Genomic DNA, 21,141 nt, shown 5'->3' with positions numbered 1-21,141 from the left:
AGATTGAGGGAGAGAGCGATTGAGGGAGAGAGCGATTGAGGGAGAGAGCGATTGAGGGAGAGAGCGATTGAGGGAGAGAGCGATTGAGGGAGAGAGCGATTGAGGGAGAGAGCGATTGAGGGAGAGAGCGATTGAGGGAGAGAGCGATTGAGGGAGAGAGCGATTGAGGGAGAGAGCGATTGAGGGAGAGAGATTGAGGGAGAGAGAGATTGAGGGAGAGAGAGATTGAGGGAGCGAGAGATTGAGGGAGAGGGAGATTGAGGGAGAGAGAGATTGAGGGAGAGAGAGATTGAGGGAGAGAGAGATTGAGGGAGAGAGAGATTGAGGGAGAGGGAGATTGAGGGAGCGAGAGATTGAGGGAGCAAGAGATTGAGGGAGAGAGCGATTGAGGGAGAGGGAGATTGAGGGAGAGAGAGATTGAGGGAGAGAGAGATTGAGGGAGAGAGAGATTGAGGGAGAGAGAGATTGAGGGAGAGAGAGATTGAGGGAGAGAGAGAGATTGAGGGAGAGAGGGATTGAGGGAGAGAGAGATTGAGGGAGAGAGAGATTGAGGGAGGGAGAGGGAGCGGAAGGGAGAGGGTGGGGGGGAGAGGGGGGGAGAGGGGGGGAGAGAGGGAGGGAGAGGGAGAGGGGGAGGGAGAGGCGGAGGGAGAGGCGGAGGGAGCGAAAGAAACAGAGAGACAGAAACAGAGTCTTGAACTATGATCTTACTGAGGTTCATTACAGATTCACCATTGCATCTCCACTCTAGTGCACATCCTATAAGAGTAACACATTTTCACACTGGGCACGAAGCAACGGGTTTCCAACAAACCCTGAATAAATATCACACCCACTGTGTCAACCCCACCCACCCACCCTCTCCCCAATCCCTCAACCCCACCCACCCTCTCCCCAATCCCTCAACCCCACCCACCCTCTCCCCAATCCCTCAACCCCACCCACCCGCTCCCCAATCCCTCAACCCCACCCACCCGCTCCCCAATCCCTCAACCCCACCCACCCACCCTCTCCCCAATCCCTCAACCCCACCCACCCGCTCCCCAATCCCTCAAACCCACCCACCCTCTCCCCAATCCCTCAACCCCACCCACCCGCTCCCCAATCCCTCAACCCCACCCACCCGCTCCCCAATCCCGCAACCCCACCCACCCCCCAATCCCTCAACCCCACCCACCCGCTCCCCAATCCCTCAACCCCACCCACACGCTCCCCAATCCCTCAACCCCACCCACCCGCTCCCCAATCCCTCAACCCCACCCACCCGCTCCCCAATCCCTCAACCCCACCCACCCACCCGCTCCCCAATCCCTCAACCCCACCCACCCGCTCCCCAATCCCGCAACCCCACCCACCCGCTCCCCAATCCCTCAACCCCACCCACCCTCTCCCCAATCCCTCAACCCCACCCACCCGCTCCCCAATCCCTCAACCCCACCCACCCGCTCCCCAATCCCTCAACCCCACCCACCCGCTCCCCAATCCCTCAACCCCACCCACCCGCTCCCCAATCCCTCAACCCCACCCACCCGCTCCCCAATCCCTCAACCCCACCCACCCTCTCCCCAATCCCTCAGAGAACAATTTCCTTGGATCAGATTTTCAATTCCCTCAGAAGGTTGAAAACTTCATTTGGATCAACTCACCATCTCTTCAAACCAATCCAACCTTTCCTCACAACTTCAACTCCCCATCCCAAACTCCTGGCTGTTGGTGCGGTGTCTGCTCGGGCGCACTGATCTCGTTTTTACACAGGAATTAACAACGACCTCATGGATCAGAAGCAACTCACCGGAGCTGGTCCCTTGGAATTGAACCAGCCAGGCCTCTCCCAGCCATGTCTCTCCTGGAACACACAGCCCTGCTGGAGGAGCTCCTGGGAGCAGAGGAATGTGAAATGTCATCACCATCGGAAAAACATCTCACGTCACGAATACCCAACCCCCGATCCACACCCAGCCCCCAACCCCCGATCCACACCCAGCCCCCAACCCCCGATCCACACCCAGCCCCCAACCCCCGACCCCCGATCCATACCCAGCCCCCGACCCCCGATCCATACCCAGCCCCCGACCCCCGATCCATACCCAGCCCCCGACCCCCGATCCATACCCAGCCCCCGACCCCCGATCCATACCCAGCCCCCGAACCCCGATCCATACCCAGCCCCCAGCCCCCGATCCTTACCCAGCCCCCGACCCCCGATCCATACCCACCCCCCGACCCCCGATCCATACCCAGCCCCCGATCCTTACCCAGCCCCCGACCCCCGATCCATACCCAGCCCCCGATCCTTACCCAGCCCCGACCCCCGATCCGTACCCAGCCCCCGACCCCCGATCCGTACCCAGCCCCCGACCCCCGATCCATACCCAGCCCCGACCCCCGATCCGTACCCAGCCCCCGACCCCCGATCCTTACCCGACCCCCGATCCTTACCCGGCCCCCAACCCCCTATCCATACCCAGCCCCCGACCCCCGATCCTTACCCGGCCCCCAACCCCCTATCCATACCCAGCCCCCGACCCCCGATCCTTACCCAGCCCCCAATCCTTACCCAGCCTCCCTGTAACCTCACTCCACCCATTCTCCACTACCCCATGACCAAACCCATACCCCATCTCATACATCACCGGGTGAGGGTGGGGGCGAGGGTGAGGGTGAGGGTGGGGGGTGGGGGTGGGTGTAGGGGTGAGGGCGAGGGTAGGGGCGAGGGTGAGGGCAGGGGTGGGGGAGAGGGTGTGGGTGGAAAATTCATCATCCAGCACCACAATGTGATCACCATCCCTCAGGCTCCCCATCAGTTGTCCCGATCCGTCGAACCACAGGCACACAGGATGCAGGGAGCAGCCTTTACACACTTTTATTTGCCATAAATATTTAAAACCTTTCCATTTGTATAGTTCATAGTCTGCACATCATTGCACAATGTACAGGACAGGAACAGAGTGAAGCCCCTCATTTCAGCACACACAGCATTCTGTGACTTACCCCACAAGCACAAAATGAGGCAGCATTTACTGTGGGGGACACTGGGAGGGGAATGTGGGACCTGCTCGTAGAATGTTCCTCGATCTATGAGTGTGTCCTGGGGGTTTAGCCCATTTACAGTTGTGTTACCACAATGTTTAGACACTTGTGTTAAGTGCTGTCTCCTGAGATCAGTGAAGCAGATACGATGAGTGGATGACACAGTCCCGGGATTTAAACACAGCTGTTAAACACAAGCTGAAATATATTACAGACACAGATTCAATCTCCCTCTGTCCTATAGAGTCATAGAGTTTTACAGCACAGAAAGAGGCCCTTCGGCCCATCGTGTCTGCGCCGTCCATCAATCCCTGTCCAGTCTAATCCCATTTTCCAGCATTTGGTCCATAGCCTTGTATGCAATGGCATTTCAAGTGCTCATCCAAATGCTTCTTGAATGTTGTGAGGGTTCCTGCCTCTACCACCCTTTCAGGCAGTGAGTTCCAGATTCCAACCACCCTCTGGGTGAAAATGTTGCTCCTCAAGTCCCCTCTAAATCTCCTGCCCCTTACCCTGAATCTATGCCCCCTTGTTATTGACCCCCCTACTAAGGGGAAAAGTTCCTCCTTATCTACCCTATCTATGCCCCTCATCATTTTGTACACCTCAATCAGGTCCCCCCTCAGCCTTCTCTGCTCCAAGGAAAACAACCCCAGCCTGTTTAGCCTTTCTTCATAACTGAGGCGCTCCATCCCAGGTAACATCCTGGTGAATCTTCTCTGCACCCTCTCCAAAGCAATCACATCCTTCCTATAGTGAGGCGACCAGAACTGCACACAGTACTTCAGCTGTGGCCTCACCAGTGTTTTGTACAGCTCCATCATAACCTCCCTGCTCTTATATTCTATGCCTCGGCTAATGAAGGCAAGTATCCCATATGCCTTTTTAACCACCTTATCTACCTGTTCCGCTGCCTTCAGGGATCTATGTACATGTACACTAAGGTCCCTCTGACCCTCTGTACTTCCTAGGGTCCTACCACTCATTGTGTATTCCCTTGCCTTATTTGTCCGTCCAAAATGCATCACCTCGCACTTTTCAGGGTTAAATTCCATTTGCCACTTTTCCGCCCATCTGACCAACCCGTTTATATCGTCCTGTAGCCTGAGGCTTTCCTCCTCGCAATTTACCACCCCACCAATTTTCGTGTCATCTGCGAACTTACTGATCATACCTTTTACATTCTCATCCAAATCATTTATGTATATCACAAACAGCAAGGGACCCAGCACCGATCCCTGAGGTACCCCACTGGACACAGGCTTCCAGTCACAAAAGCAACCTTCGACCATCACCCTCTGCCTCCTGCCACTCAGCCAGTTTAGGATCCAACGCTCCAAGGCACCCTGGATCCCATGGGCTCTAACCTTCTTGACCAGTCTCCTATGCGGGACCTTGTCAAAAGCTTTACTGAAGTCCATGTAAACCACATCCACAGCATTTCCCTCATCCACACACCTAGTCACCCCCTCGAAAAATTCAATCAGATTGGTCAGACATGATTTACCCTTGACAAAGCCATGCTGACTATCCCCGATTAATCCTTGCCTCTCCAAGTGGAGACTAATTTTGTCCCTCAGAATTTTTTCCAATAATTTCCCTACCACAGATGTTAGGCTCACTGGCCTGTAATTCCCTGGTTTATCCCTGCTACCCTTCTTGAATAATGGTACTACGTTAGCTGTTCTCCAGTCCTCTGGTACATCCCCTGTGGCCAGAGAGGTTCTGAAGTTTCCACAATGATGAGGGCATAAATCATTCGTTACACAACTTTGCACATTTATGTGGCAGCCCAACACCCTGCAGTGAGTGGGCGTGCACACAACCAGCGGGCACACACACAACCAATGGGCACGCACACAGTCACAGCCAATGGGCACGCAGACAGTCACAACCAATGGGCACGCACACAGACACAGCCAATGGGCACGCACACAGTCACGGCAAATGGGCACGCACACAGTCACGGCAAATGGGCACGCACACAGTCACGGCAAATGGGCACGCACACAGTCACGGGCAATGGGCACGCACACAGTCACGGGCAATGGGCACGCACACAGTCACGGGCAATGGGCACGCACACAGTCACGGGCAATGGGTACGCACACAGTCACGGGCAATGGGCACGCACACAGTCACGGGCAATGGGCACGCACACAGTCACGGGCAATGGGCGCGCACACAGTCACGGGCAATGGGCACGCACACAGTCACGGGCAATGGGCACGCACACAGTCACAGCCAATGGGCACGCACAGTCACAGCCAGAATTAGAAGCCCAATTCTCAGTACCGTCCCACCTGTTAACAATTCAAAGAATTCTTTACAACTCTGCTAGAGCAGGGGATCTCAAACCACGGATTGTTAAATCCGCCCGTACCTGGATCGCTCCGTCCTCGGATCGCTCCGTCCTCCCGTACCCGAGGATCGCTCCGTCCTCCCGTACCCGAAGATCGCTCCGTCCTCCCGTACCCGAGGATCGCTCCGTCCTCCCGTACCCGAGGATCGATCCGTCCTCCCGTACCCGAGGATCGCTCCTCCCTCCCATACCCGAGGATCGCTCCTCCCTCCCGTACCCGAGGATCGCTCCGTCCTCCCGTACCCGAGGATCGATCCGTCCTCCCGTACCCGAGGATCGCTCCTCCCTCCCATACCCGAGGATCGCTCCGTCCTCCCGTACCCGAGGATCGCTCCGTCCTCCCGTACCCGAGGATCGATCCTCCCTCCCGTACCCGAGGATCGCTCCGTCCTCCCGTACCCGAGGATCGCTCCGTCCTCCCGTACCCGAGGATCGATCCTTCCTCCCGTACCCGAGGATCGCTCCGTCCTCCCGTACCCGAGGATCGCTCCGTCCTCCCGTACCCGAGGATCGCTCCGTCCTCCCGTACCCGAGGATCGATCCTTCCTCCCGTACCCGAGGATCACTCCGTCCTCCCGTACCCGAGGATCGCTCCGTCCTCCCGTACCCGAGGATCGCTCCGTCCTCCCGTACCCGAGGATCGATCCGTCCTCCCGCACCCGAGGATCGATCCTCCCTCCTGTACCCGAGGATCGCTCCGTCCTCCCGTACCCGAGGATCGCTCCTCCCTCCCGTACCCGAGGATCGCTCCGTCCTCCCGTACCCGAGGATCGATCCTCCCTCCCGTACCCGAGGATCGATCCTCCCTCCCGTACCCGAGGATCGCTCCGTCCTCCCGTACCCGAGGATCGATCCGTCCTCCCGTACCCGAGGATCGATCCTCCCTCCCGTACCCGAGGATCGCTCCTCCCTCCCGTACCCGAGGATCGATCCTCCCTCCCGTACCCGAGGATCGATCCTCCCTCCCGTACCCGAGGATCGCTCCTCCCTCCCGTACCCGAGGATCGATCCTCCATCCTGTACCCGAGGATCGCTCCGTCCTCCCGTACCCGAGGATCGCTCCTCCCTCCCGTACCCGAGGATCGATCCTCCCTCCCGTACCCGAGGATCGCTCCTCCCTCCCGTACCCGAGGATCGCTCCGTCCTCCCGTACCCGAGGATCGCTCCGTCCTCCCGTACCCGAGGATCGATCCTCCCTCCCGTACCCGAGGATCGCTCCGTCCTCCCGTACCCGAGGATCGATCCTCCCTCCCGTACCCGAGGATCGCTCCTCCCTCCCGTACCCGAGGATCGATCCTCCATCCTGTACCCGAGGATCGCTCCGTCCTCCCGTACCCGAGGATCGCTCCTCCCTCCCGTACCCGAGGATCGATCCTCCCTCCCGTACCCGAGGATCGCTCCTCCCTCCCGTACCCGAGGATCGCTCCGTCCTCCCGTACCCGAGGATCGCTCCGTCCTCCCGTACCCGAGGATCGATCCTCCCTCCCGTACCCGAGGATCGCTCCGTCCTCCCGTACCCGAGGATCGATCCTCCCTCCCGTACCCGAGGATCGCTCCGTCCTCCCGTACCCGAGGATCGCTCCGTCCTCCCGTACCCGAGGATCGCTCCGACCTCCCGTACCCGAGGATCGCTCCGTCCTCCCGTACCCGAGGATCGATCCTCCCTCCTGTACCCGAGGATCGCGCCGTCCTCCCGTACACGAGGATCGCTCCGTCCTCCCGTACCCGAGGATCGCTCCGTCCTCCCGTACCCGAGGATCGCTCCGTCCTCCCGTACACGAGGATCACTCCGTCCTCCCGTACCCGAGGATCGCTCCGTCCTCCCGTACCCGAGGATCGATCCTCCCTCCTGTACCCGAGGATCGCTCCGTCCTCCCGTACCCGAGGATCGATCCTCCCTCCTGTACCCGAGGATCGATCCTCCTTCCCGTACCCAAGGATCGCTCCTCCCTCCCGTACCCGAGGATCACTCCGTCCTCCCGTACACGAGGATCACTCCGTCCTCCCGTACCCGAGGATCGCTCCGTCCTCCCGTACCCGAGGATCGATCCTCCCTCCTGTACCCGAGGATCGCGCCGTCCTCCCGTATACGAGGAGTGCCCCCTCACCCTTCCCCTGATGGTCACCACTGACCTGGTGTAATGGGTCAAGCCTCATGTTCCTTCCAGCGAGGGGCTCATCGTGGGGAAACACCACCGAGTAATTCTTGGCGTAGGATTCGTGGCTTCGCTCTCGGATCCAACGATTGTCATTGGTCATCGAGTGATGAAAACGGCTACAGCAGAAATTACACGTTAGCACATCACCGTCACACATACACAGCACCCTGCCCTGCAAGAGAGACACACTGCACAAGGAGTGCCCCAGAGAGGAATCAGTCGTACAAGAGACACGCTGTTTGCACTTTCTCTCACTGGGGCACGGGTTCCACAGTCACTGACTCTCACTGGAGTACGGGTTCCACAGACACTGGGGGAGAAATTCGGTTGTTAACGCCACCGATTAACGCCTAAAGAGGCTGAGAAGTGGGGCACTAGCCAATTTCCGGGCGGGCGCAAGGCGCCTTGCCCCATATTGATCATGCATTTAGCGCCGGCGCTAAATCTTAGCGCCCGCTCATGGGCGCAGCCTGATTATGACATCATTTGAGTGTGCAACGCCTTTTGGGCGCCCCAGGCCGGAAATTCAGTGGCGCCCCCCTCCGTAGCGCCTGGTGCTAATAGTGACAGCTTACCTGGGCCTTACCAAGTCGCTCTCGGGCTGGAGGAGCGTTATTTAAAGGGGACTGGTGTGGTTTAAAAGCAGCAGCCATTTTTGGAGCACAACTTCCTCGAGAGCTACAAAGAGTTGCTGAGCTGCACACTGAGAGCCATTTGACCACTGAGCCAGCGCAGGCAGACGATCTTCAGCCTTCTGACCATCACCTTGCTGTTGGTGAGCCTTGACAACGGGGAACCTTCCTGTGGGCACTTATTATGGGGGCTGCATTGGAGGGGAACGTCCTGCTGCTGAATCATCTGGAAAGGGCACTGAGACGCTGGGAGAGGGGGGCGGGCATGGCCAGACGGAGGAGGGCCAACAGACGTCGCCACAGCAGACCTTACACTGGCAGGGTTTTCCAACAGCAGTTTTCCTACATGAACATGCCGGAGGAGCAGTGTGTCAGAAGGCTGCGATTTAGAAAGGAGGTGGTGACTGAGCTGTGCCAGCTGCTTCAGCCAGATCTGCAGCTCTTCTCAGGCTGCGCGTCAGAGGCTGATCAGAAGTAGCTTCTAGGCCCCTCTCACGGAATGCTTGCTGCCATTCCAAGAACAGGAATGGAACCGGTCTGATACCCCCAAGCCTGTGAAGGGCAAGATGCATGTAAATAGAAGGCATGGCCATTGTAAATGAAGAAAGTGTTTCATTACACAAAATGTGGTTCCTTCAAACATGAGAAAGCAATGGCAACTTGCCTCTCACACCCGGGAGACTGTCCAAAACATAAATCACATTCCGACCATCTTCCTTGGCCTTGATTCCACTGCGCCAACCAAAGCATCCAATGCCCCATCAGTGAGGCGTTCCGCCCTCTGCCTCACCCTTTCCATGTCTTGATAGGCTGCTGCGCCACAGGTAGGCTCCCACTGCTTTGAAGGCCTACAAGGTAGTGTGTGTGTCTGGTGATGCCAATTGACCTGCCCCTTTAAGAGTTGGCCGGCGCCAGTGTGTCTCAGGGAAAGTGATTATTGACAGCACCCTCGCTGCGCCCCGCCGCCGCGAAATTGGGTTGCGCCGCCAGGTTAGCGCCTCAACAGTAGCGTGCAGCACCTGATTTAGCGCCGCAATCACCTTTAGGGGCGCTGCAACCCAATATCGCGCTAGGTGGCGCTAAATTGCGCCTGGCGCTAAACTTTGCGCATCGCCAGGGCTACCGCCCCAAACGCGGCTATACCGAATTTCTAGGCCACTGACTCTCACTGGGGTACAGCTTCCACAGACACTGACTCTCACTGGGGTATGGGTTCCACAGACACTGACTCTCACTGGGGTACGGGTTCCACACACACTGACTTTCATTGGGGTACGGGTTCCACTGACACTGACTCTCACTGGGGTACGTGTTCCACAGACACTGACTCTCACTGGGGTATGGGTTCCACAGACACTGACTCTCACTGGGGTACGGGTTCCACAGACACTGACTCTCACTGGGGTACGGGCTCCACACACACGGACTCTCACTGGGGAACGGGTTCCACAGACACTGACTCTCACTGGGGTATGGGTTCCACAGACACTTACTCTCACTGGAGTACGGGTTCCACAGACACTGACTCTCACTGGGGTACGTGTTCGACAGACACTGACTCTCACTGGGGTACGGGCTCCACACACACTGACTCTCACTGGGGTACGTGTTCGACAGACACTGACTCTCACTGGGGTACGGGTTCCACAGACACTGACTCTCACTGGGGTACGGGTTCCATAGACACTGACTCTCACTGGGGTACGGGTTCCACAGGCACTGACTCTCACTGGGGTACGGGTTCCACAGACACTGACTCTCACTGGGGTACGGGTTCCACAGACACTGACTCTCACTGGGGTACGGGTTCCACAGGCACTGACTCTCACTGGGGTATGGGTTCCACAGACACCGACTCTCACTGTGGTATGGGTTCCACAGACACTGACTCTCACTGGGGTACGTGTTCTACAGACACTGACTCTCACTGGGGTACGGGTTCCACACACACTGACTCTCACTGGGGTACGGGTTCCACAGACACTGACTCTCACTGGGGTACGGGTTCCACAGACACTGACTCTCACTGGGGTACGGGTTCCACACACACTGACTCTCACTGGGGTACGAGTTCCACAGACACTGATTCTCACTGGGGCACGGGTTCCACACACACTGACTCTCACTGGGGTACGGGTTCCACAGACACCGACTCTCACTGGGGTACGGGTTCCACAGACACCGACTCTCACTGGGGTACGGGTTCCACACACACTGACTCTCACTGGGGTACGGGTTCCACACACACTGACTCTCACTGGGGTACAGATTAACATAAGAACATAAGAAATAGGAGCAGGGGTAGGCCATACGGCCCCTCGGGCCTGCTCCGCCATTCAATAGGATCATGGCTGATCCGAATCTAGACTCACGTCCACTTCCCTGCCCTCTCCCCATAACCCCTAATTCCCTTATCTGCTAGGAAAATGTCTATCTCCGTTTTAAATTTATTTAATATTGCAGCTTCCACAGCTCTCTGGGGTTCTAGTTCTAATCTCACCCATCAGTGGAAACATCCTCACCGCATCCACCCGATCAAGCCCCCTCACAATCTTATATGTTTCGATAAGATCGCCTCTCATTCTTCTGAACTCCAATGAGTAGAGTCCCAACCTACTCAACCTTTCCTCATACGTCAACCCCCTCATCTCTGGAATCAACCGAGTGCACCTTCTCTGAACCGCCTCGAGAGCAAGTATATCTTTTCTTAAATATGGAAACCAAAACTGCACGCAGTATTCCAGGTGTGGCCTCACCAATACCCTGTATAACTGCAGCAAGACTTCCCTGTTTTTATACTCCATCCCCCTTGCAATAAAAGCCAAGATTCCAATGGCCTTCCTGATCACCTGCTGCACCTGCATACTAACTTTTTGTGTTTCATGCACCAGGACCCCCAGATCCCTTTGTACTGTAGCACTTTGCAGTTTCTCTCCATTTAGATAATAACTTGCTCTTTGATTTTTTCTGCCAAAGTGCATAACCTCACACTTTCCAACATTATATTGCATCTGCCAAATCTCTGCCCACTCACTTAGCCTGTCTATGTCCTTTTGCAGGTTTTTTATGTCCTCCTCACTCACTGCTTTCCCTCCCATCTTTGTATCGTCAGCAAACTTGGATATGTTGCACTCGGTCCCTTCCTCCAAATCATTAATATAGATTGTAAATAGTTGGGGTCCCAGCACTGACCCCTGCGGAACACCACTGGTTACTGATTGCCAGCCCGAGAACGAACCATTTATCCCAACTCTTTGTTTTCTGTTAGATAGCCAATCTTCCACCCAATCCCGTGATTTTTATCTTGATCAGTAATCTTTTGTGTGGAACCTTGTCAAATGCCTTTTGGAAGTCCAAATACACTACATCCACTGGTTCCCCTTTATCCACCCTGTATGTTACATCCTCAAAGAATTCGAGCAAATTTGTCAAACATGACTTCCCCTTTGTAAAACCATGCTGACTCTGTACTATTAAATTATGTTTATCCAAATGCTCTGTTACTGTATCCTTAATAATGGACTCCAACATTTTGCCAGCCACAGATGTTAGGCTAACTGGTCTATAGTTTCCAGCTTTTTGTCTACTTCCCTTCTTAAATAAGGGTGTTACATTAGCAGTTTTCCAATCTGCCGGGACCTTTCCTGAGTCCAGGGAGTTCTGGAAAATGATCACCAATGCATCCACAATCCCTACCGCCACTTCTCTCAAGACCCTAGGATGTAGGCCATCAGGTCCAGGGGATTTATCCGCCTTAAGTCCCATTATTTTACTGAGTACCATCTCCTTAGTGATTTTAATCGTGTTTAGCTCCTCCCCCCCCCCCCACATTGCCCCCTGTTTGTCCAGTGTTGGGATATTTTTAGTGTCCTCTACTGTAAAGACTGATGCAAAATATTTGTTCAGCGTCTTTGCCATCTCCATGATCCCCACCACTAGTTTCCCAGTCCCATCCTCTAAGGGACCAACGTTCACTTTAGCCACCCTTTTTCTTTTTATATAGCTGTAGAAACTCTTGCTGTCTGTTTTTATATTTTTTGCTAGTTTACTTTCATAATCTATCTTCCCTTTCTTAATTAATCTTTTAGTTATTGTTTGCTGGCTTTTAAATGCTTCCCAATCTTCTATCCTCCCACTAGACTTGGTTACTTTATATGCCCTTGTTTTCAGTCGGATACTATCCTTTATTACTTTATTAAGCCACGGATGGCTGTCTTTTCTTTTATTCCCCTTTTTCCTCAGTGGAATATATTTATCTTGAAAGATGTGAAATATCTCCTTGAATGTAGACCACTGCTCTTGTACCATCTTACACTTGAATCTGTTTTCCCAGTCCACTTTAGTCAATTCTACTCTCATACCTTCAGTCTCCTTTATTTAAGCTCAGTACGCTGGTTTGAGATCCAACTCTCTCATCCTCAAACTGAATTTGGAATTCAACCATATTATGGTCACTCATTCCAAGGGGATCCTTTACTAGGACATTTTTTATTAATCCTGTCTCATTACACAGGACCAGATCTAAGATTGCCTGCCCCCTGGTTGGTTCAGTTACATACTGCTCAAGGAACCCGTCCCTAATACACTCTAGGAACTCTTCCTCAATGCTGCCATGCCCAATTTGATTAGTCCAGTCAATATGAAAGTTAAAATCCCCCATGATTATAGCTGTTCCCTTATTACAAGCCCCAATTATTTCCTGATTTATACTCCGACCAACAGAGTTGCAACTGTTAGGAGGCCTATAGACTACGCCCACTAGTGACTTTTTCCCCTTATTATTCCTTATCTCCACCCAAACTGTTTCACTATCCTGATCCTTTGACCCAATATCATTTCTGACTATTGCAGTGATTCCATCCTTGATTAACATAGCAACCCCACCTCCCTTTCCTTCCTGTCTGTCCTTCCTAATTGTCAAATACCCTTGTATGTTTAGTTCCCATTCATGATTATCTTGCAGCCATGTTTCCGTAATGGCCACCAGATCATACCCATGTGTAGTTATTTGCACCGACAACTCGTCAATTTTGTTACGAATGCTGCGTGCATTCAGATAAAGAACTTTCAAATATGTTTTCTGACAATTTATTCCTGCTTTTACCCCTTTTACTACTTTACCTTTATCATTATACATTCTGTCCCTTCCTGACACGCTCTGGTTTTTAATTCCCCCACTGCTACCTTGCTCTATTGCCTTCTCCGCTGTCATTTTTATTTTTCGCTCTCTTAAAACCTCCCCCCCACTAATTAGTTTAAAGCCCTTTCTACAGCTCTAGTTATTCGATTTGCCAGGATTCTAGTCCCAGCACTGGCCAAGTGAAGTCCGTCCCAACGGAACAGCTCTCTCCTGTCCCAGTACTGGTGCCAGTGTCCCAGGAAGCAAAACCCATTTCTCCCACACCAGTCTTTGAGCCACGCATTTAACTCTCTAATTTTATTTACCCTAGCCAAATCTGCACGTGGCTCAGGTAGTAATCCAGAGATTATTACCCTTGTGGTTCTGCTTTTTAATTTGGCTCCTAGCTGCTCAAACTCCCTCAGCAGAACCTCCTTCCTTGTCCTATCTATGTCGTTGGTACCAACATGGACCACGACAACTAGATCCTCCCCCTCCAAGTTTCTCCAGCCCAGAGGAGATGACCTTAACCCTGGCACCGGGCAGGCAACACAGCCTTCGGGACTCTTGCTCTCGGCTGCAAAGAACTCTATCTATCCCCCTAACGATACTATCCCCTACCACTACAACATTTCTTTTAACTCCCCCCACTTGAATGGCCCCCCGCTCCATGGTGCTGTGGCCAGGTTGCTCATCCTCCCCGCAGTCCCTGTTCCCATCCTCACAGGGAGTAAGAGCTTCGAACCTGTTGGACAAGTGCAAGGGCTGCGGCTCCTCCAACACTACCTCCTGGATCCCCATACCTGCCTCACTTCTAGTCACACCATCCTGACCCTGGCCACGGACTACATCTGAATTAATTAATCTAATTGGTGTGACTACCTCCTGATACACAGAGCAGGTAACTCTCCCCCTCCCTGATGTGTCTCAGTGTTTGAAGCTCGGACTCCAGCTCTTCAACACGGAGCCGGAATTCCTCGAGCAGCCAACACTTACTGCAAATGTGATCACCGTGAGCATCAATGGTGTCCACCAGCTTCCACATATTGCAGCAGCAACACATCACCTGATCTCCCATTCTATGTAATTAATTAAATTTATTAATATTATTTTTAAATACCCTCTGCCCCGATTCTAGATGATGAATATCGCACCGTAAAAACTATAAACCACAGAGTTTAAGCTTAAAAAGAGAGAAATACGCACCAAACAATCACTTACCCGCTTTCTGGTGACGTCACACTTGGATTACTTTTTACCTCTCTCCTTCCCTCTGACTTCGGAGACTGGAGACTGGTAGGCCTTACCTGGGTCTCTGAAGCCTTTTTAAGCTTCCCGCTCGCGCCTCCCGCCGACCCGCGGTCTGAGGCCTTACCTGGGTCTCTGAATCCTTTTTAAGCTTCCCGCTCGCGCCTCCCGCTGACACCCGCGGTCTGAGGTTCCACAGACACTGACTCTCACTGGGGTACGGGTTCCACAGACACTGACTCTCACTGGGGTACGGGTTCCACAGACACTGACTCTCACTGGGGTACGGGTTCCACAGACACTGACTCTCACTGGGGTACGCGTTCCACAGACACTGACTCTCACTGGGGTACGGGTTCCACAGACACTGACTCTCACTGGGGTACGGGTTCCACAGACACTGACTCTCACTGGGGTACGGGTTCCACAGACACTGACTGGGGGGGTGGGGGCGGAGGTTAACATGGGTGAGGAGGGGGATTAACTGCAGATTCTAGTTAAATATTCTGGTTGGGTGAAGCGGCGTATAATTCATCGTTTACTCACCGGATGTCGTAACCGTACATGTCCTTCTCTGGCCGCCCATCGATGACCCAGTGAGCAAGCTCCTTCCCACAGCCGCCCCCCAACATCATACCTGGGGAGGAGGAATCCAGAGGTTCAGTTTACTCTCACTCACTGCCTCCCGAACATGCTACTCAATCCAGGGGGCTTCACACCATCACTGCGCCTTTCCTTCAATGTACGTCACACTGAAGTGTCACTGGAACTGAGGGCGATCGCCTGGCACTCTCGCCTGAGTCAGGTGTTGGGGGAAGGGGCGGGGTTTGGGAGCAGTACTGAGGGAGTGCTGCACTGTCGGAGGGTCAGTACTGAGGGAGGGCTGCACTGTCGGAGGGACAGTACTAAGGGAGCGCTGCACTGTCGGAGGGTCAGTACTGAGGGAGTGCTGCACTGTAGGACGGACAGTACTGAGGGAGCACTGCACTGTCGGAGGGTCAGTACTGAGGGAGCGCTGCACTGTCGGATGACAGTACTGAGGGAGCGCCGCATTGTCGGAGGGGCAGTACTGAGGGAGCGCCGCACTGTCGGAAGGACAGTGCTGAGGGAGCGCCGCACTGTCGGAGGGGCAGTACTGAGGGAGCGCAGCACTGTCGGAGGGTCAGTACTGAGGGAGCGCCGCACTGTCGGAGGGGCAGTACTGAGGGAGTGCCGCACTGTCGGAGGGACAGTACTGAGGGAGCGCCGCACTGTCGGAGGGACAGTACTGAGGGAGCGCCGCACTGTCGGAGGGGCAGTACTGAGGGAGCGCCGCACTGTCGGAGGGGCAGTACTGAGGGAGCGCCGCACTGTCGGAGGGGCAGTACCGAGGGAGCGCAGCACTGTCGGAGGGGCAGTACCGAGGGAGCGCAGCACTGTCGGAGGGGCAGTACCGAGGGAGCGCCGCACTGTCGGAGGGGCAGTACTGAGGGAGCGCCGCACTGTCGGAGGGGCAGTACTGAGGGAGCGCAGCACTGTCGGAGGGGCAGTACTGAGGGAGCGCCGCACTGTCGGAGGGGCAGTACTGAGGGAGTGCTGCACTGTCGGAGGGTCAGTACTGAGGGAGCGCTGCACTGTCGGAGGGGCAGTACTGAGGGAGCGCTGCACTGTCGGACGCCTCACGACCCTGCGTCACACAGTTGACTGGGTAGATTCCGCTCCTCTGTGCACTGATCCTATCCATGCAGTGAGACTGAGGCAGGAAGAGACGGCGAAAGCAGAGCCTCAGTCCTGAGGAGCACTGATCGGGATCCCAAAACATCAATTGACACGGAGCAAGATAGACTAAGAGGGGAGTCGGGACTAATCCACGCTCTCACCTGCGCTGTTAAATCCGCATCCCAGGTAGAAACCTCGGAGTTCCGGAGCCTCTCCCATCAGGGGCTTGTGGTCCGCAGTGAAGGACTCTGCAAAACAAAGCCGCGTTCATGTTAGAGATCACACGTGATAAACACAGCCTGCCCCCTGACCCAGCAACAGTAAATCTACTCCAACTCCGCTCCCCTCACTGCAAGAACTCACATCCACTGAAGCTGGGCAGAGTTCGGAATCTCTTTTTTTTATTCATTGATGGGATGTGGGCGTCGCTGGCTAGGCCTGCATTTAGTGCCCATCCCGAATTGCCCTTGAGAAGATGGTGATGAGCCGCCTTCTTGAACCGCTGCATTCCATATGGTGTAGGTACACCCACAATGCTGTTAGGAAGGGAGTTCCAGGATTTTGGCCCAGCGACAGTGAAGGAACGGCGATACAGGTCCAAGTCAGGATGGTGTGTGGCTTGGAGGGGAACTTGTAGGTGGTGATGTTCCCATGCGTCTGCTGCCCTTGTCCTTCTAAGTGGTAGAGGTCGTGGGTTTGGAAGGTGCTGTTGAAGGAGCTTTGGTGAGTTGCTGCAGTGCATCTTGTAGATGGTACACACTGCAGCCACGGTACGCCGGTGGTGGAGGGAGTGAATGTTGAAGGTGGTGGATGGAGTGCCAATCAAGCAGGCTGCTTTATCCTGAATGGTGTCGAGCTTCTTGAGTGTTGTTGGAGCTGCACTCATCCAGGCAAGTGGAGAGTATTCCATCACACTCCTGACTTGTGCCTTGTAGGTGGTGGAAAGGCTTTGGGGAGTCAGGAGGTGAGACACTCGCCGCAGAATTCCCAGCCTCTGGCCTGCTCTTGTAGCCACAGTATTTATATGGCTGGTCCAGTTCAGTTTCTGATCAATGGTAACCCTCAGGATGTTGATAGTGGGGGATTCAGCGATGGTAATGCCATTGAATGTCAAGGGGAGATGGTTAGAGTCTCGCTTGTTGGAGATGGTCATTGCCTGGCACTTGTGTGGTGCGAATGTTACTTGCCACTTGTCAGCCCAAGTCTGAATGTTGTCCAGGTCTTGCTGCATATGGACACGGACTGCGTCAGTATCTGACGAGTCTGGAATGGTGCTGAACAGTGAGCAATCATCAGCAAACATCCCCACTTCTGACCTTATGATGGAGGGAAGGTCATTGATGAAACAGCTGAAGATGGTTGGGCCTAGGACACTGCCCTGAGGAACTCCTGCAGTGATGTCATGTGATTGAGATGAATGACCTCCAACAACCACAGCCAACTTCCTTTGTGCTAGGTATGATTCCAACCAATGGAGAGTTTTCCCCTTGATTCCCATTGACTCCAGTTTTGCTGGGGCTCCTTGATGCCACACTCGATCAAATGCTGCCTTGATGTCAAGGGCAGTCACTCTCACCTCACCTCTTGAGTTCAGCTCTTTTGTCCATGTTTGGACCAAGGCTGTAATGAGGTCAGGAGCCGAGTGGCCCTGGCAGAACCCAAACTGGGCGTCAGTTAGCAGGTTATTGCTAAGTGCCGCTTGATAGCACTGTCGACGACACCTTCCATCACTTTGCTGATGATTGAGAGTAGACTGATGGGACGGTAATTGGCCGGGTCGGATTTGTCCTGCTTTTTGTAGACAGGACATACTTGGGCAATTTTCCACATTGCCGGGTAGATGCCAGTGTTGTAGCTGTACTGGAACAGCTTGGCTAGGGGCGCAGCTAGTTCTGGAGCACAAGTCTTCAGTACTATTGCCGGAATGTTGTCAGGGCCCATAGCCTTTGCAGTATCCAGTGTCTTCAGCCGTTTCTTGACATCACGTGGAGTGAATTGAATGGGCTGAAGACTGGCATCTGTGATGCTGGGGACCTCAGGAGGCGGCCAAGATGGATCATCCACTCGGCACTTCTGGCTGAAGATAGTTGCAAATGCTTCAGCCTTGTCTTTTGCACTCATGTGCTGGGCTCCACCATCATTGAGGATGGGGATATTTTTGGAGCCTCCTCCTCCTGTTAACTGTTTAATTGTCCACCACCACTCACGTGACGGTTGGGTTCCAAATATACACTCACCTTTAGAAAAGACACAATCCAGCTCCCAATCTCCTCAGCAGGGATGGAGCAGCTCCACTGATAGGAGTCAACCATCACCTATAACCCAGGGGAATGAATCCCATCAAACTCCAGCCTTCACTGTGCAATGCTGCAGAGCTCTCTATAGACAGACCATAAACAGGAGCAACACTGAGTGAATATAATACCAGGAGGCCCTCGACCCCACATTGGAGTAATGGCCCCTGTGAAGGATAAACAGAGGCCCCGCTGACCCAGTACGCAAGCTCAAGGTTCAGATCAGAACGTCCGACTGCTTAATTTCTCCGACCTCTCACTGGTGCATTGAGGTGCTGGGACTAACAGACTGGGAAGATCCCAGGTCCTATTCCTGGTCTGTGTCAAGCTACCTGATATCGGCTGAGGTAGTGGGTAGGGGCCTCAGTTCCCGAGGTAGGGAGGGAAATAAGATCAGCGAGGGTTACTGCTGAGCTAACACTCAACATGAAGCACCAGGAGAAATTTAGAAAGATATAAATACAATCAGCAGTTGGACTCTCCCTCAAGCCATGTCCTCACTTGGCCTGGGTTTGATCTCCTCCGTACCTGGACCACACACAGTCGATTTCACCCCAGTCGTCTCCAGTGCAGGGACACGATTGATAGCTCCTTCAATCAGCTGTGTGAAGACATCCCAATCCAGGTCAAAGAGGCTGAAGGCAAAGTTATCGGAGACCTGCAACAGAGACGGCAAAATCACAGTCCGAGCATAATGGGCCCAAAGCAGCAACGCCATTCAACCCATGAAGTCGCTCCTCCCACAGCCCATGGACACTCTCCCCTAAAATGGATACTCCCCACCCACTAAATCTCCTCCCACAGCCCATGGACACTCTCCCCTAAAATGGATACTCCCCACCCACTAAATCTCCTCCCACAGCCCATGGGCACTCTCCCCTATCACGGATACTCCCCACCCACTAAATCTCCTCCCACAGCCCGTGGAAACATAGAAGATAGGAGCAGGAGTAGGCCATTCGGCCCCTCGAGCCTGCTCCGCCATTTAATCAGATCATGGCTGATCATCCAAATTCAGTAACCTGTTCCTGCCTTCTCCCCATATCCCTTGATCCTTTTAGCCTTAAGAAACATATCTAACTCCTTCTAGAATATATTTAATGAATTGGCCTCAACTGCCTTTCGTGGTAGATGTTAAATCTGTGAGTTGTTCAAGTAATTAATACTCAGACTTAATCAGTAACAATAAAACAGGTCTTTACTGGTTGGAGGTAGGGACTATACGTAGGTCTTTACTTCATGCCCACAGGCGGGAACTGAGGGGAGATCAGTACCCACAGTACTATTTATACCCCTATGGCCAGGAGTGGTACTGCGTATCACTACGCCCAACAAGTAGTGCAGTCCTGTCCATAGGTTCAAAGTAGCACACATATTACATACACAACATTCCTCCCTTCCTAGCTTTACAGTCATCTCCCCATTTAACATAACGTAATAACATATATACATATATAACTTCAGGTTTACATAACAGAATAACATAGATACATAGATAACTTCATGTCAAAACAGATCACAGATTCAGTCTCTGCGGAAAACAGTTCACAGATTCAATCTCTGTGGTGGAGTCGGTTCACGTTGCTGGAGTGACTCATTCAATAGTCCTTCCATGGATTTAACAGTTTGAACTTCCGAACTGAATTGGCTCCGTTCGGAGGGACCACGTGTGTGATCTGGTAGAGGTGATAATGGTTCAGATGGGTCATCTTCTGTTTTTACTTTTCCTTTTCTGCTTCTTGGAGACTCTCTGGGCTCCATTGTCAGCTGCCTCAGCTGCCAGCTGCATGCGCAGTTCCTCCTTCTCTTCCTCCTGTTTCCGTCGTAGAGCCAGCTTCTCCCGATGTTCCGTAGAGTTTTGGTGCTCCTCCATGATTTCTGCACTTTGGGAGTCGAAGTTACAAGCTGGGCAGGACAGGACATCGTAATATTCGGTGTCGTCCACCAGGTCATAGTAATATTCGGTGTCGTCCTGAGCTAGACCAGTGAGAGGGTCGTCTATTTCCTCCATACCCAGCTGGACGTTAGCCAGCTCTTGTTCCAAATCCAGACATCTTTCCTGAAGAGACTTCTTCATGTGTACCTCTGCATCCAGCTTTTTCTGGGCTTTCAGCAAGTCGTTTACTAGTGACCTCATTTGTGATTTTAATACTTCAACTTCCTTTGGAGATTGATTGATCGGACTATGCAATCCCTCTACCGGAGCAGCTGTTTCAGCGGTCTGTTGTTCTACGTTGACGTGAGTCAGCGTACTTTTGGCATCCAAGGGCTGCTCTGTTGCAGTCATCTCAGTCTGTGTTGCCACCTCAGCTCTTCCAATACCCTTTGAGAGCTCCGAACCCCTTTCGTTTGAATATTGAAGTTCGTGTTCAAGTTTTTCCCATTTCAGAGTCCTGTCCTTCAGCATATGCAGGAGTTGGCTGACCGTTAACTCCTCTGACATCAGACGTTTTGTGTGCTCCTGTTCCATTTTCTCCATCAGCTGCTTCTGTTGTCTTTCCAGATTCTCCAACTCTATATCAAAGAACTCTTTCGTTGCATTCAACGCTTGCTCACAACGGCGAAGCATTTGTTCTAATTGCTGTTGTAGTTTGAAATG

At 53.5% G+C, this 21,141-nt stretch overlaps 1 protein-coding gene across 4 annotated transcripts in view; it reads right to left on the bottom strand.

Annotated features, from left to right (window-relative positions):
- Positions 1-21,141, bottom strand: part of sardh (sarcosine dehydrogenase) — a 157,209-nt gene that overhangs the window by 81,178 nt on the left and 54,890 nt on the right. For all 4 annotated transcript variants that reach the window (XM_085980735.1, XM_085980736.1, XM_085980737.1 and 1 more), the window contains exons 8-12: positions 19,071-19,200; positions 16,410-16,496; positions 15,097-15,187; positions 7,526-7,667; positions 1,793-1,876 (exon numbers count right to left, since the gene is read on the bottom strand). In XM_085980735.1, the coding sequence (XP_085836861.1) occupies positions 1,793-1,876; positions 7,526-7,667; positions 15,097-15,187; positions 16,410-16,496; positions 19,071-19,200 (534 nt within the window). The remainder of the gene's footprint in view (positions 1-1,792; positions 1,877-7,525; positions 7,668-15,096; positions 15,188-16,409; positions 16,497-19,070; positions 19,201-21,141) is intronic.

Source organism: Somniosus microcephalus, unplaced genomic scaffold (assembly GCF_052327205.1).
Source record: "Somniosus microcephalus isolate GS21.2 unplaced genomic scaffold, FLI_Smic_1.0 scaffold487, whole genome shotgun sequence".
NCBI lineage: Eukaryota > Metazoa > Chordata > Chondrichthyes > Squaliformes > Somniosidae > Somniosus > Somniosus microcephalus.
Note: the sequence above shows the minus strand (reverse complement) of the source record. Positions and strands in the feature narration are given on the sequence as shown.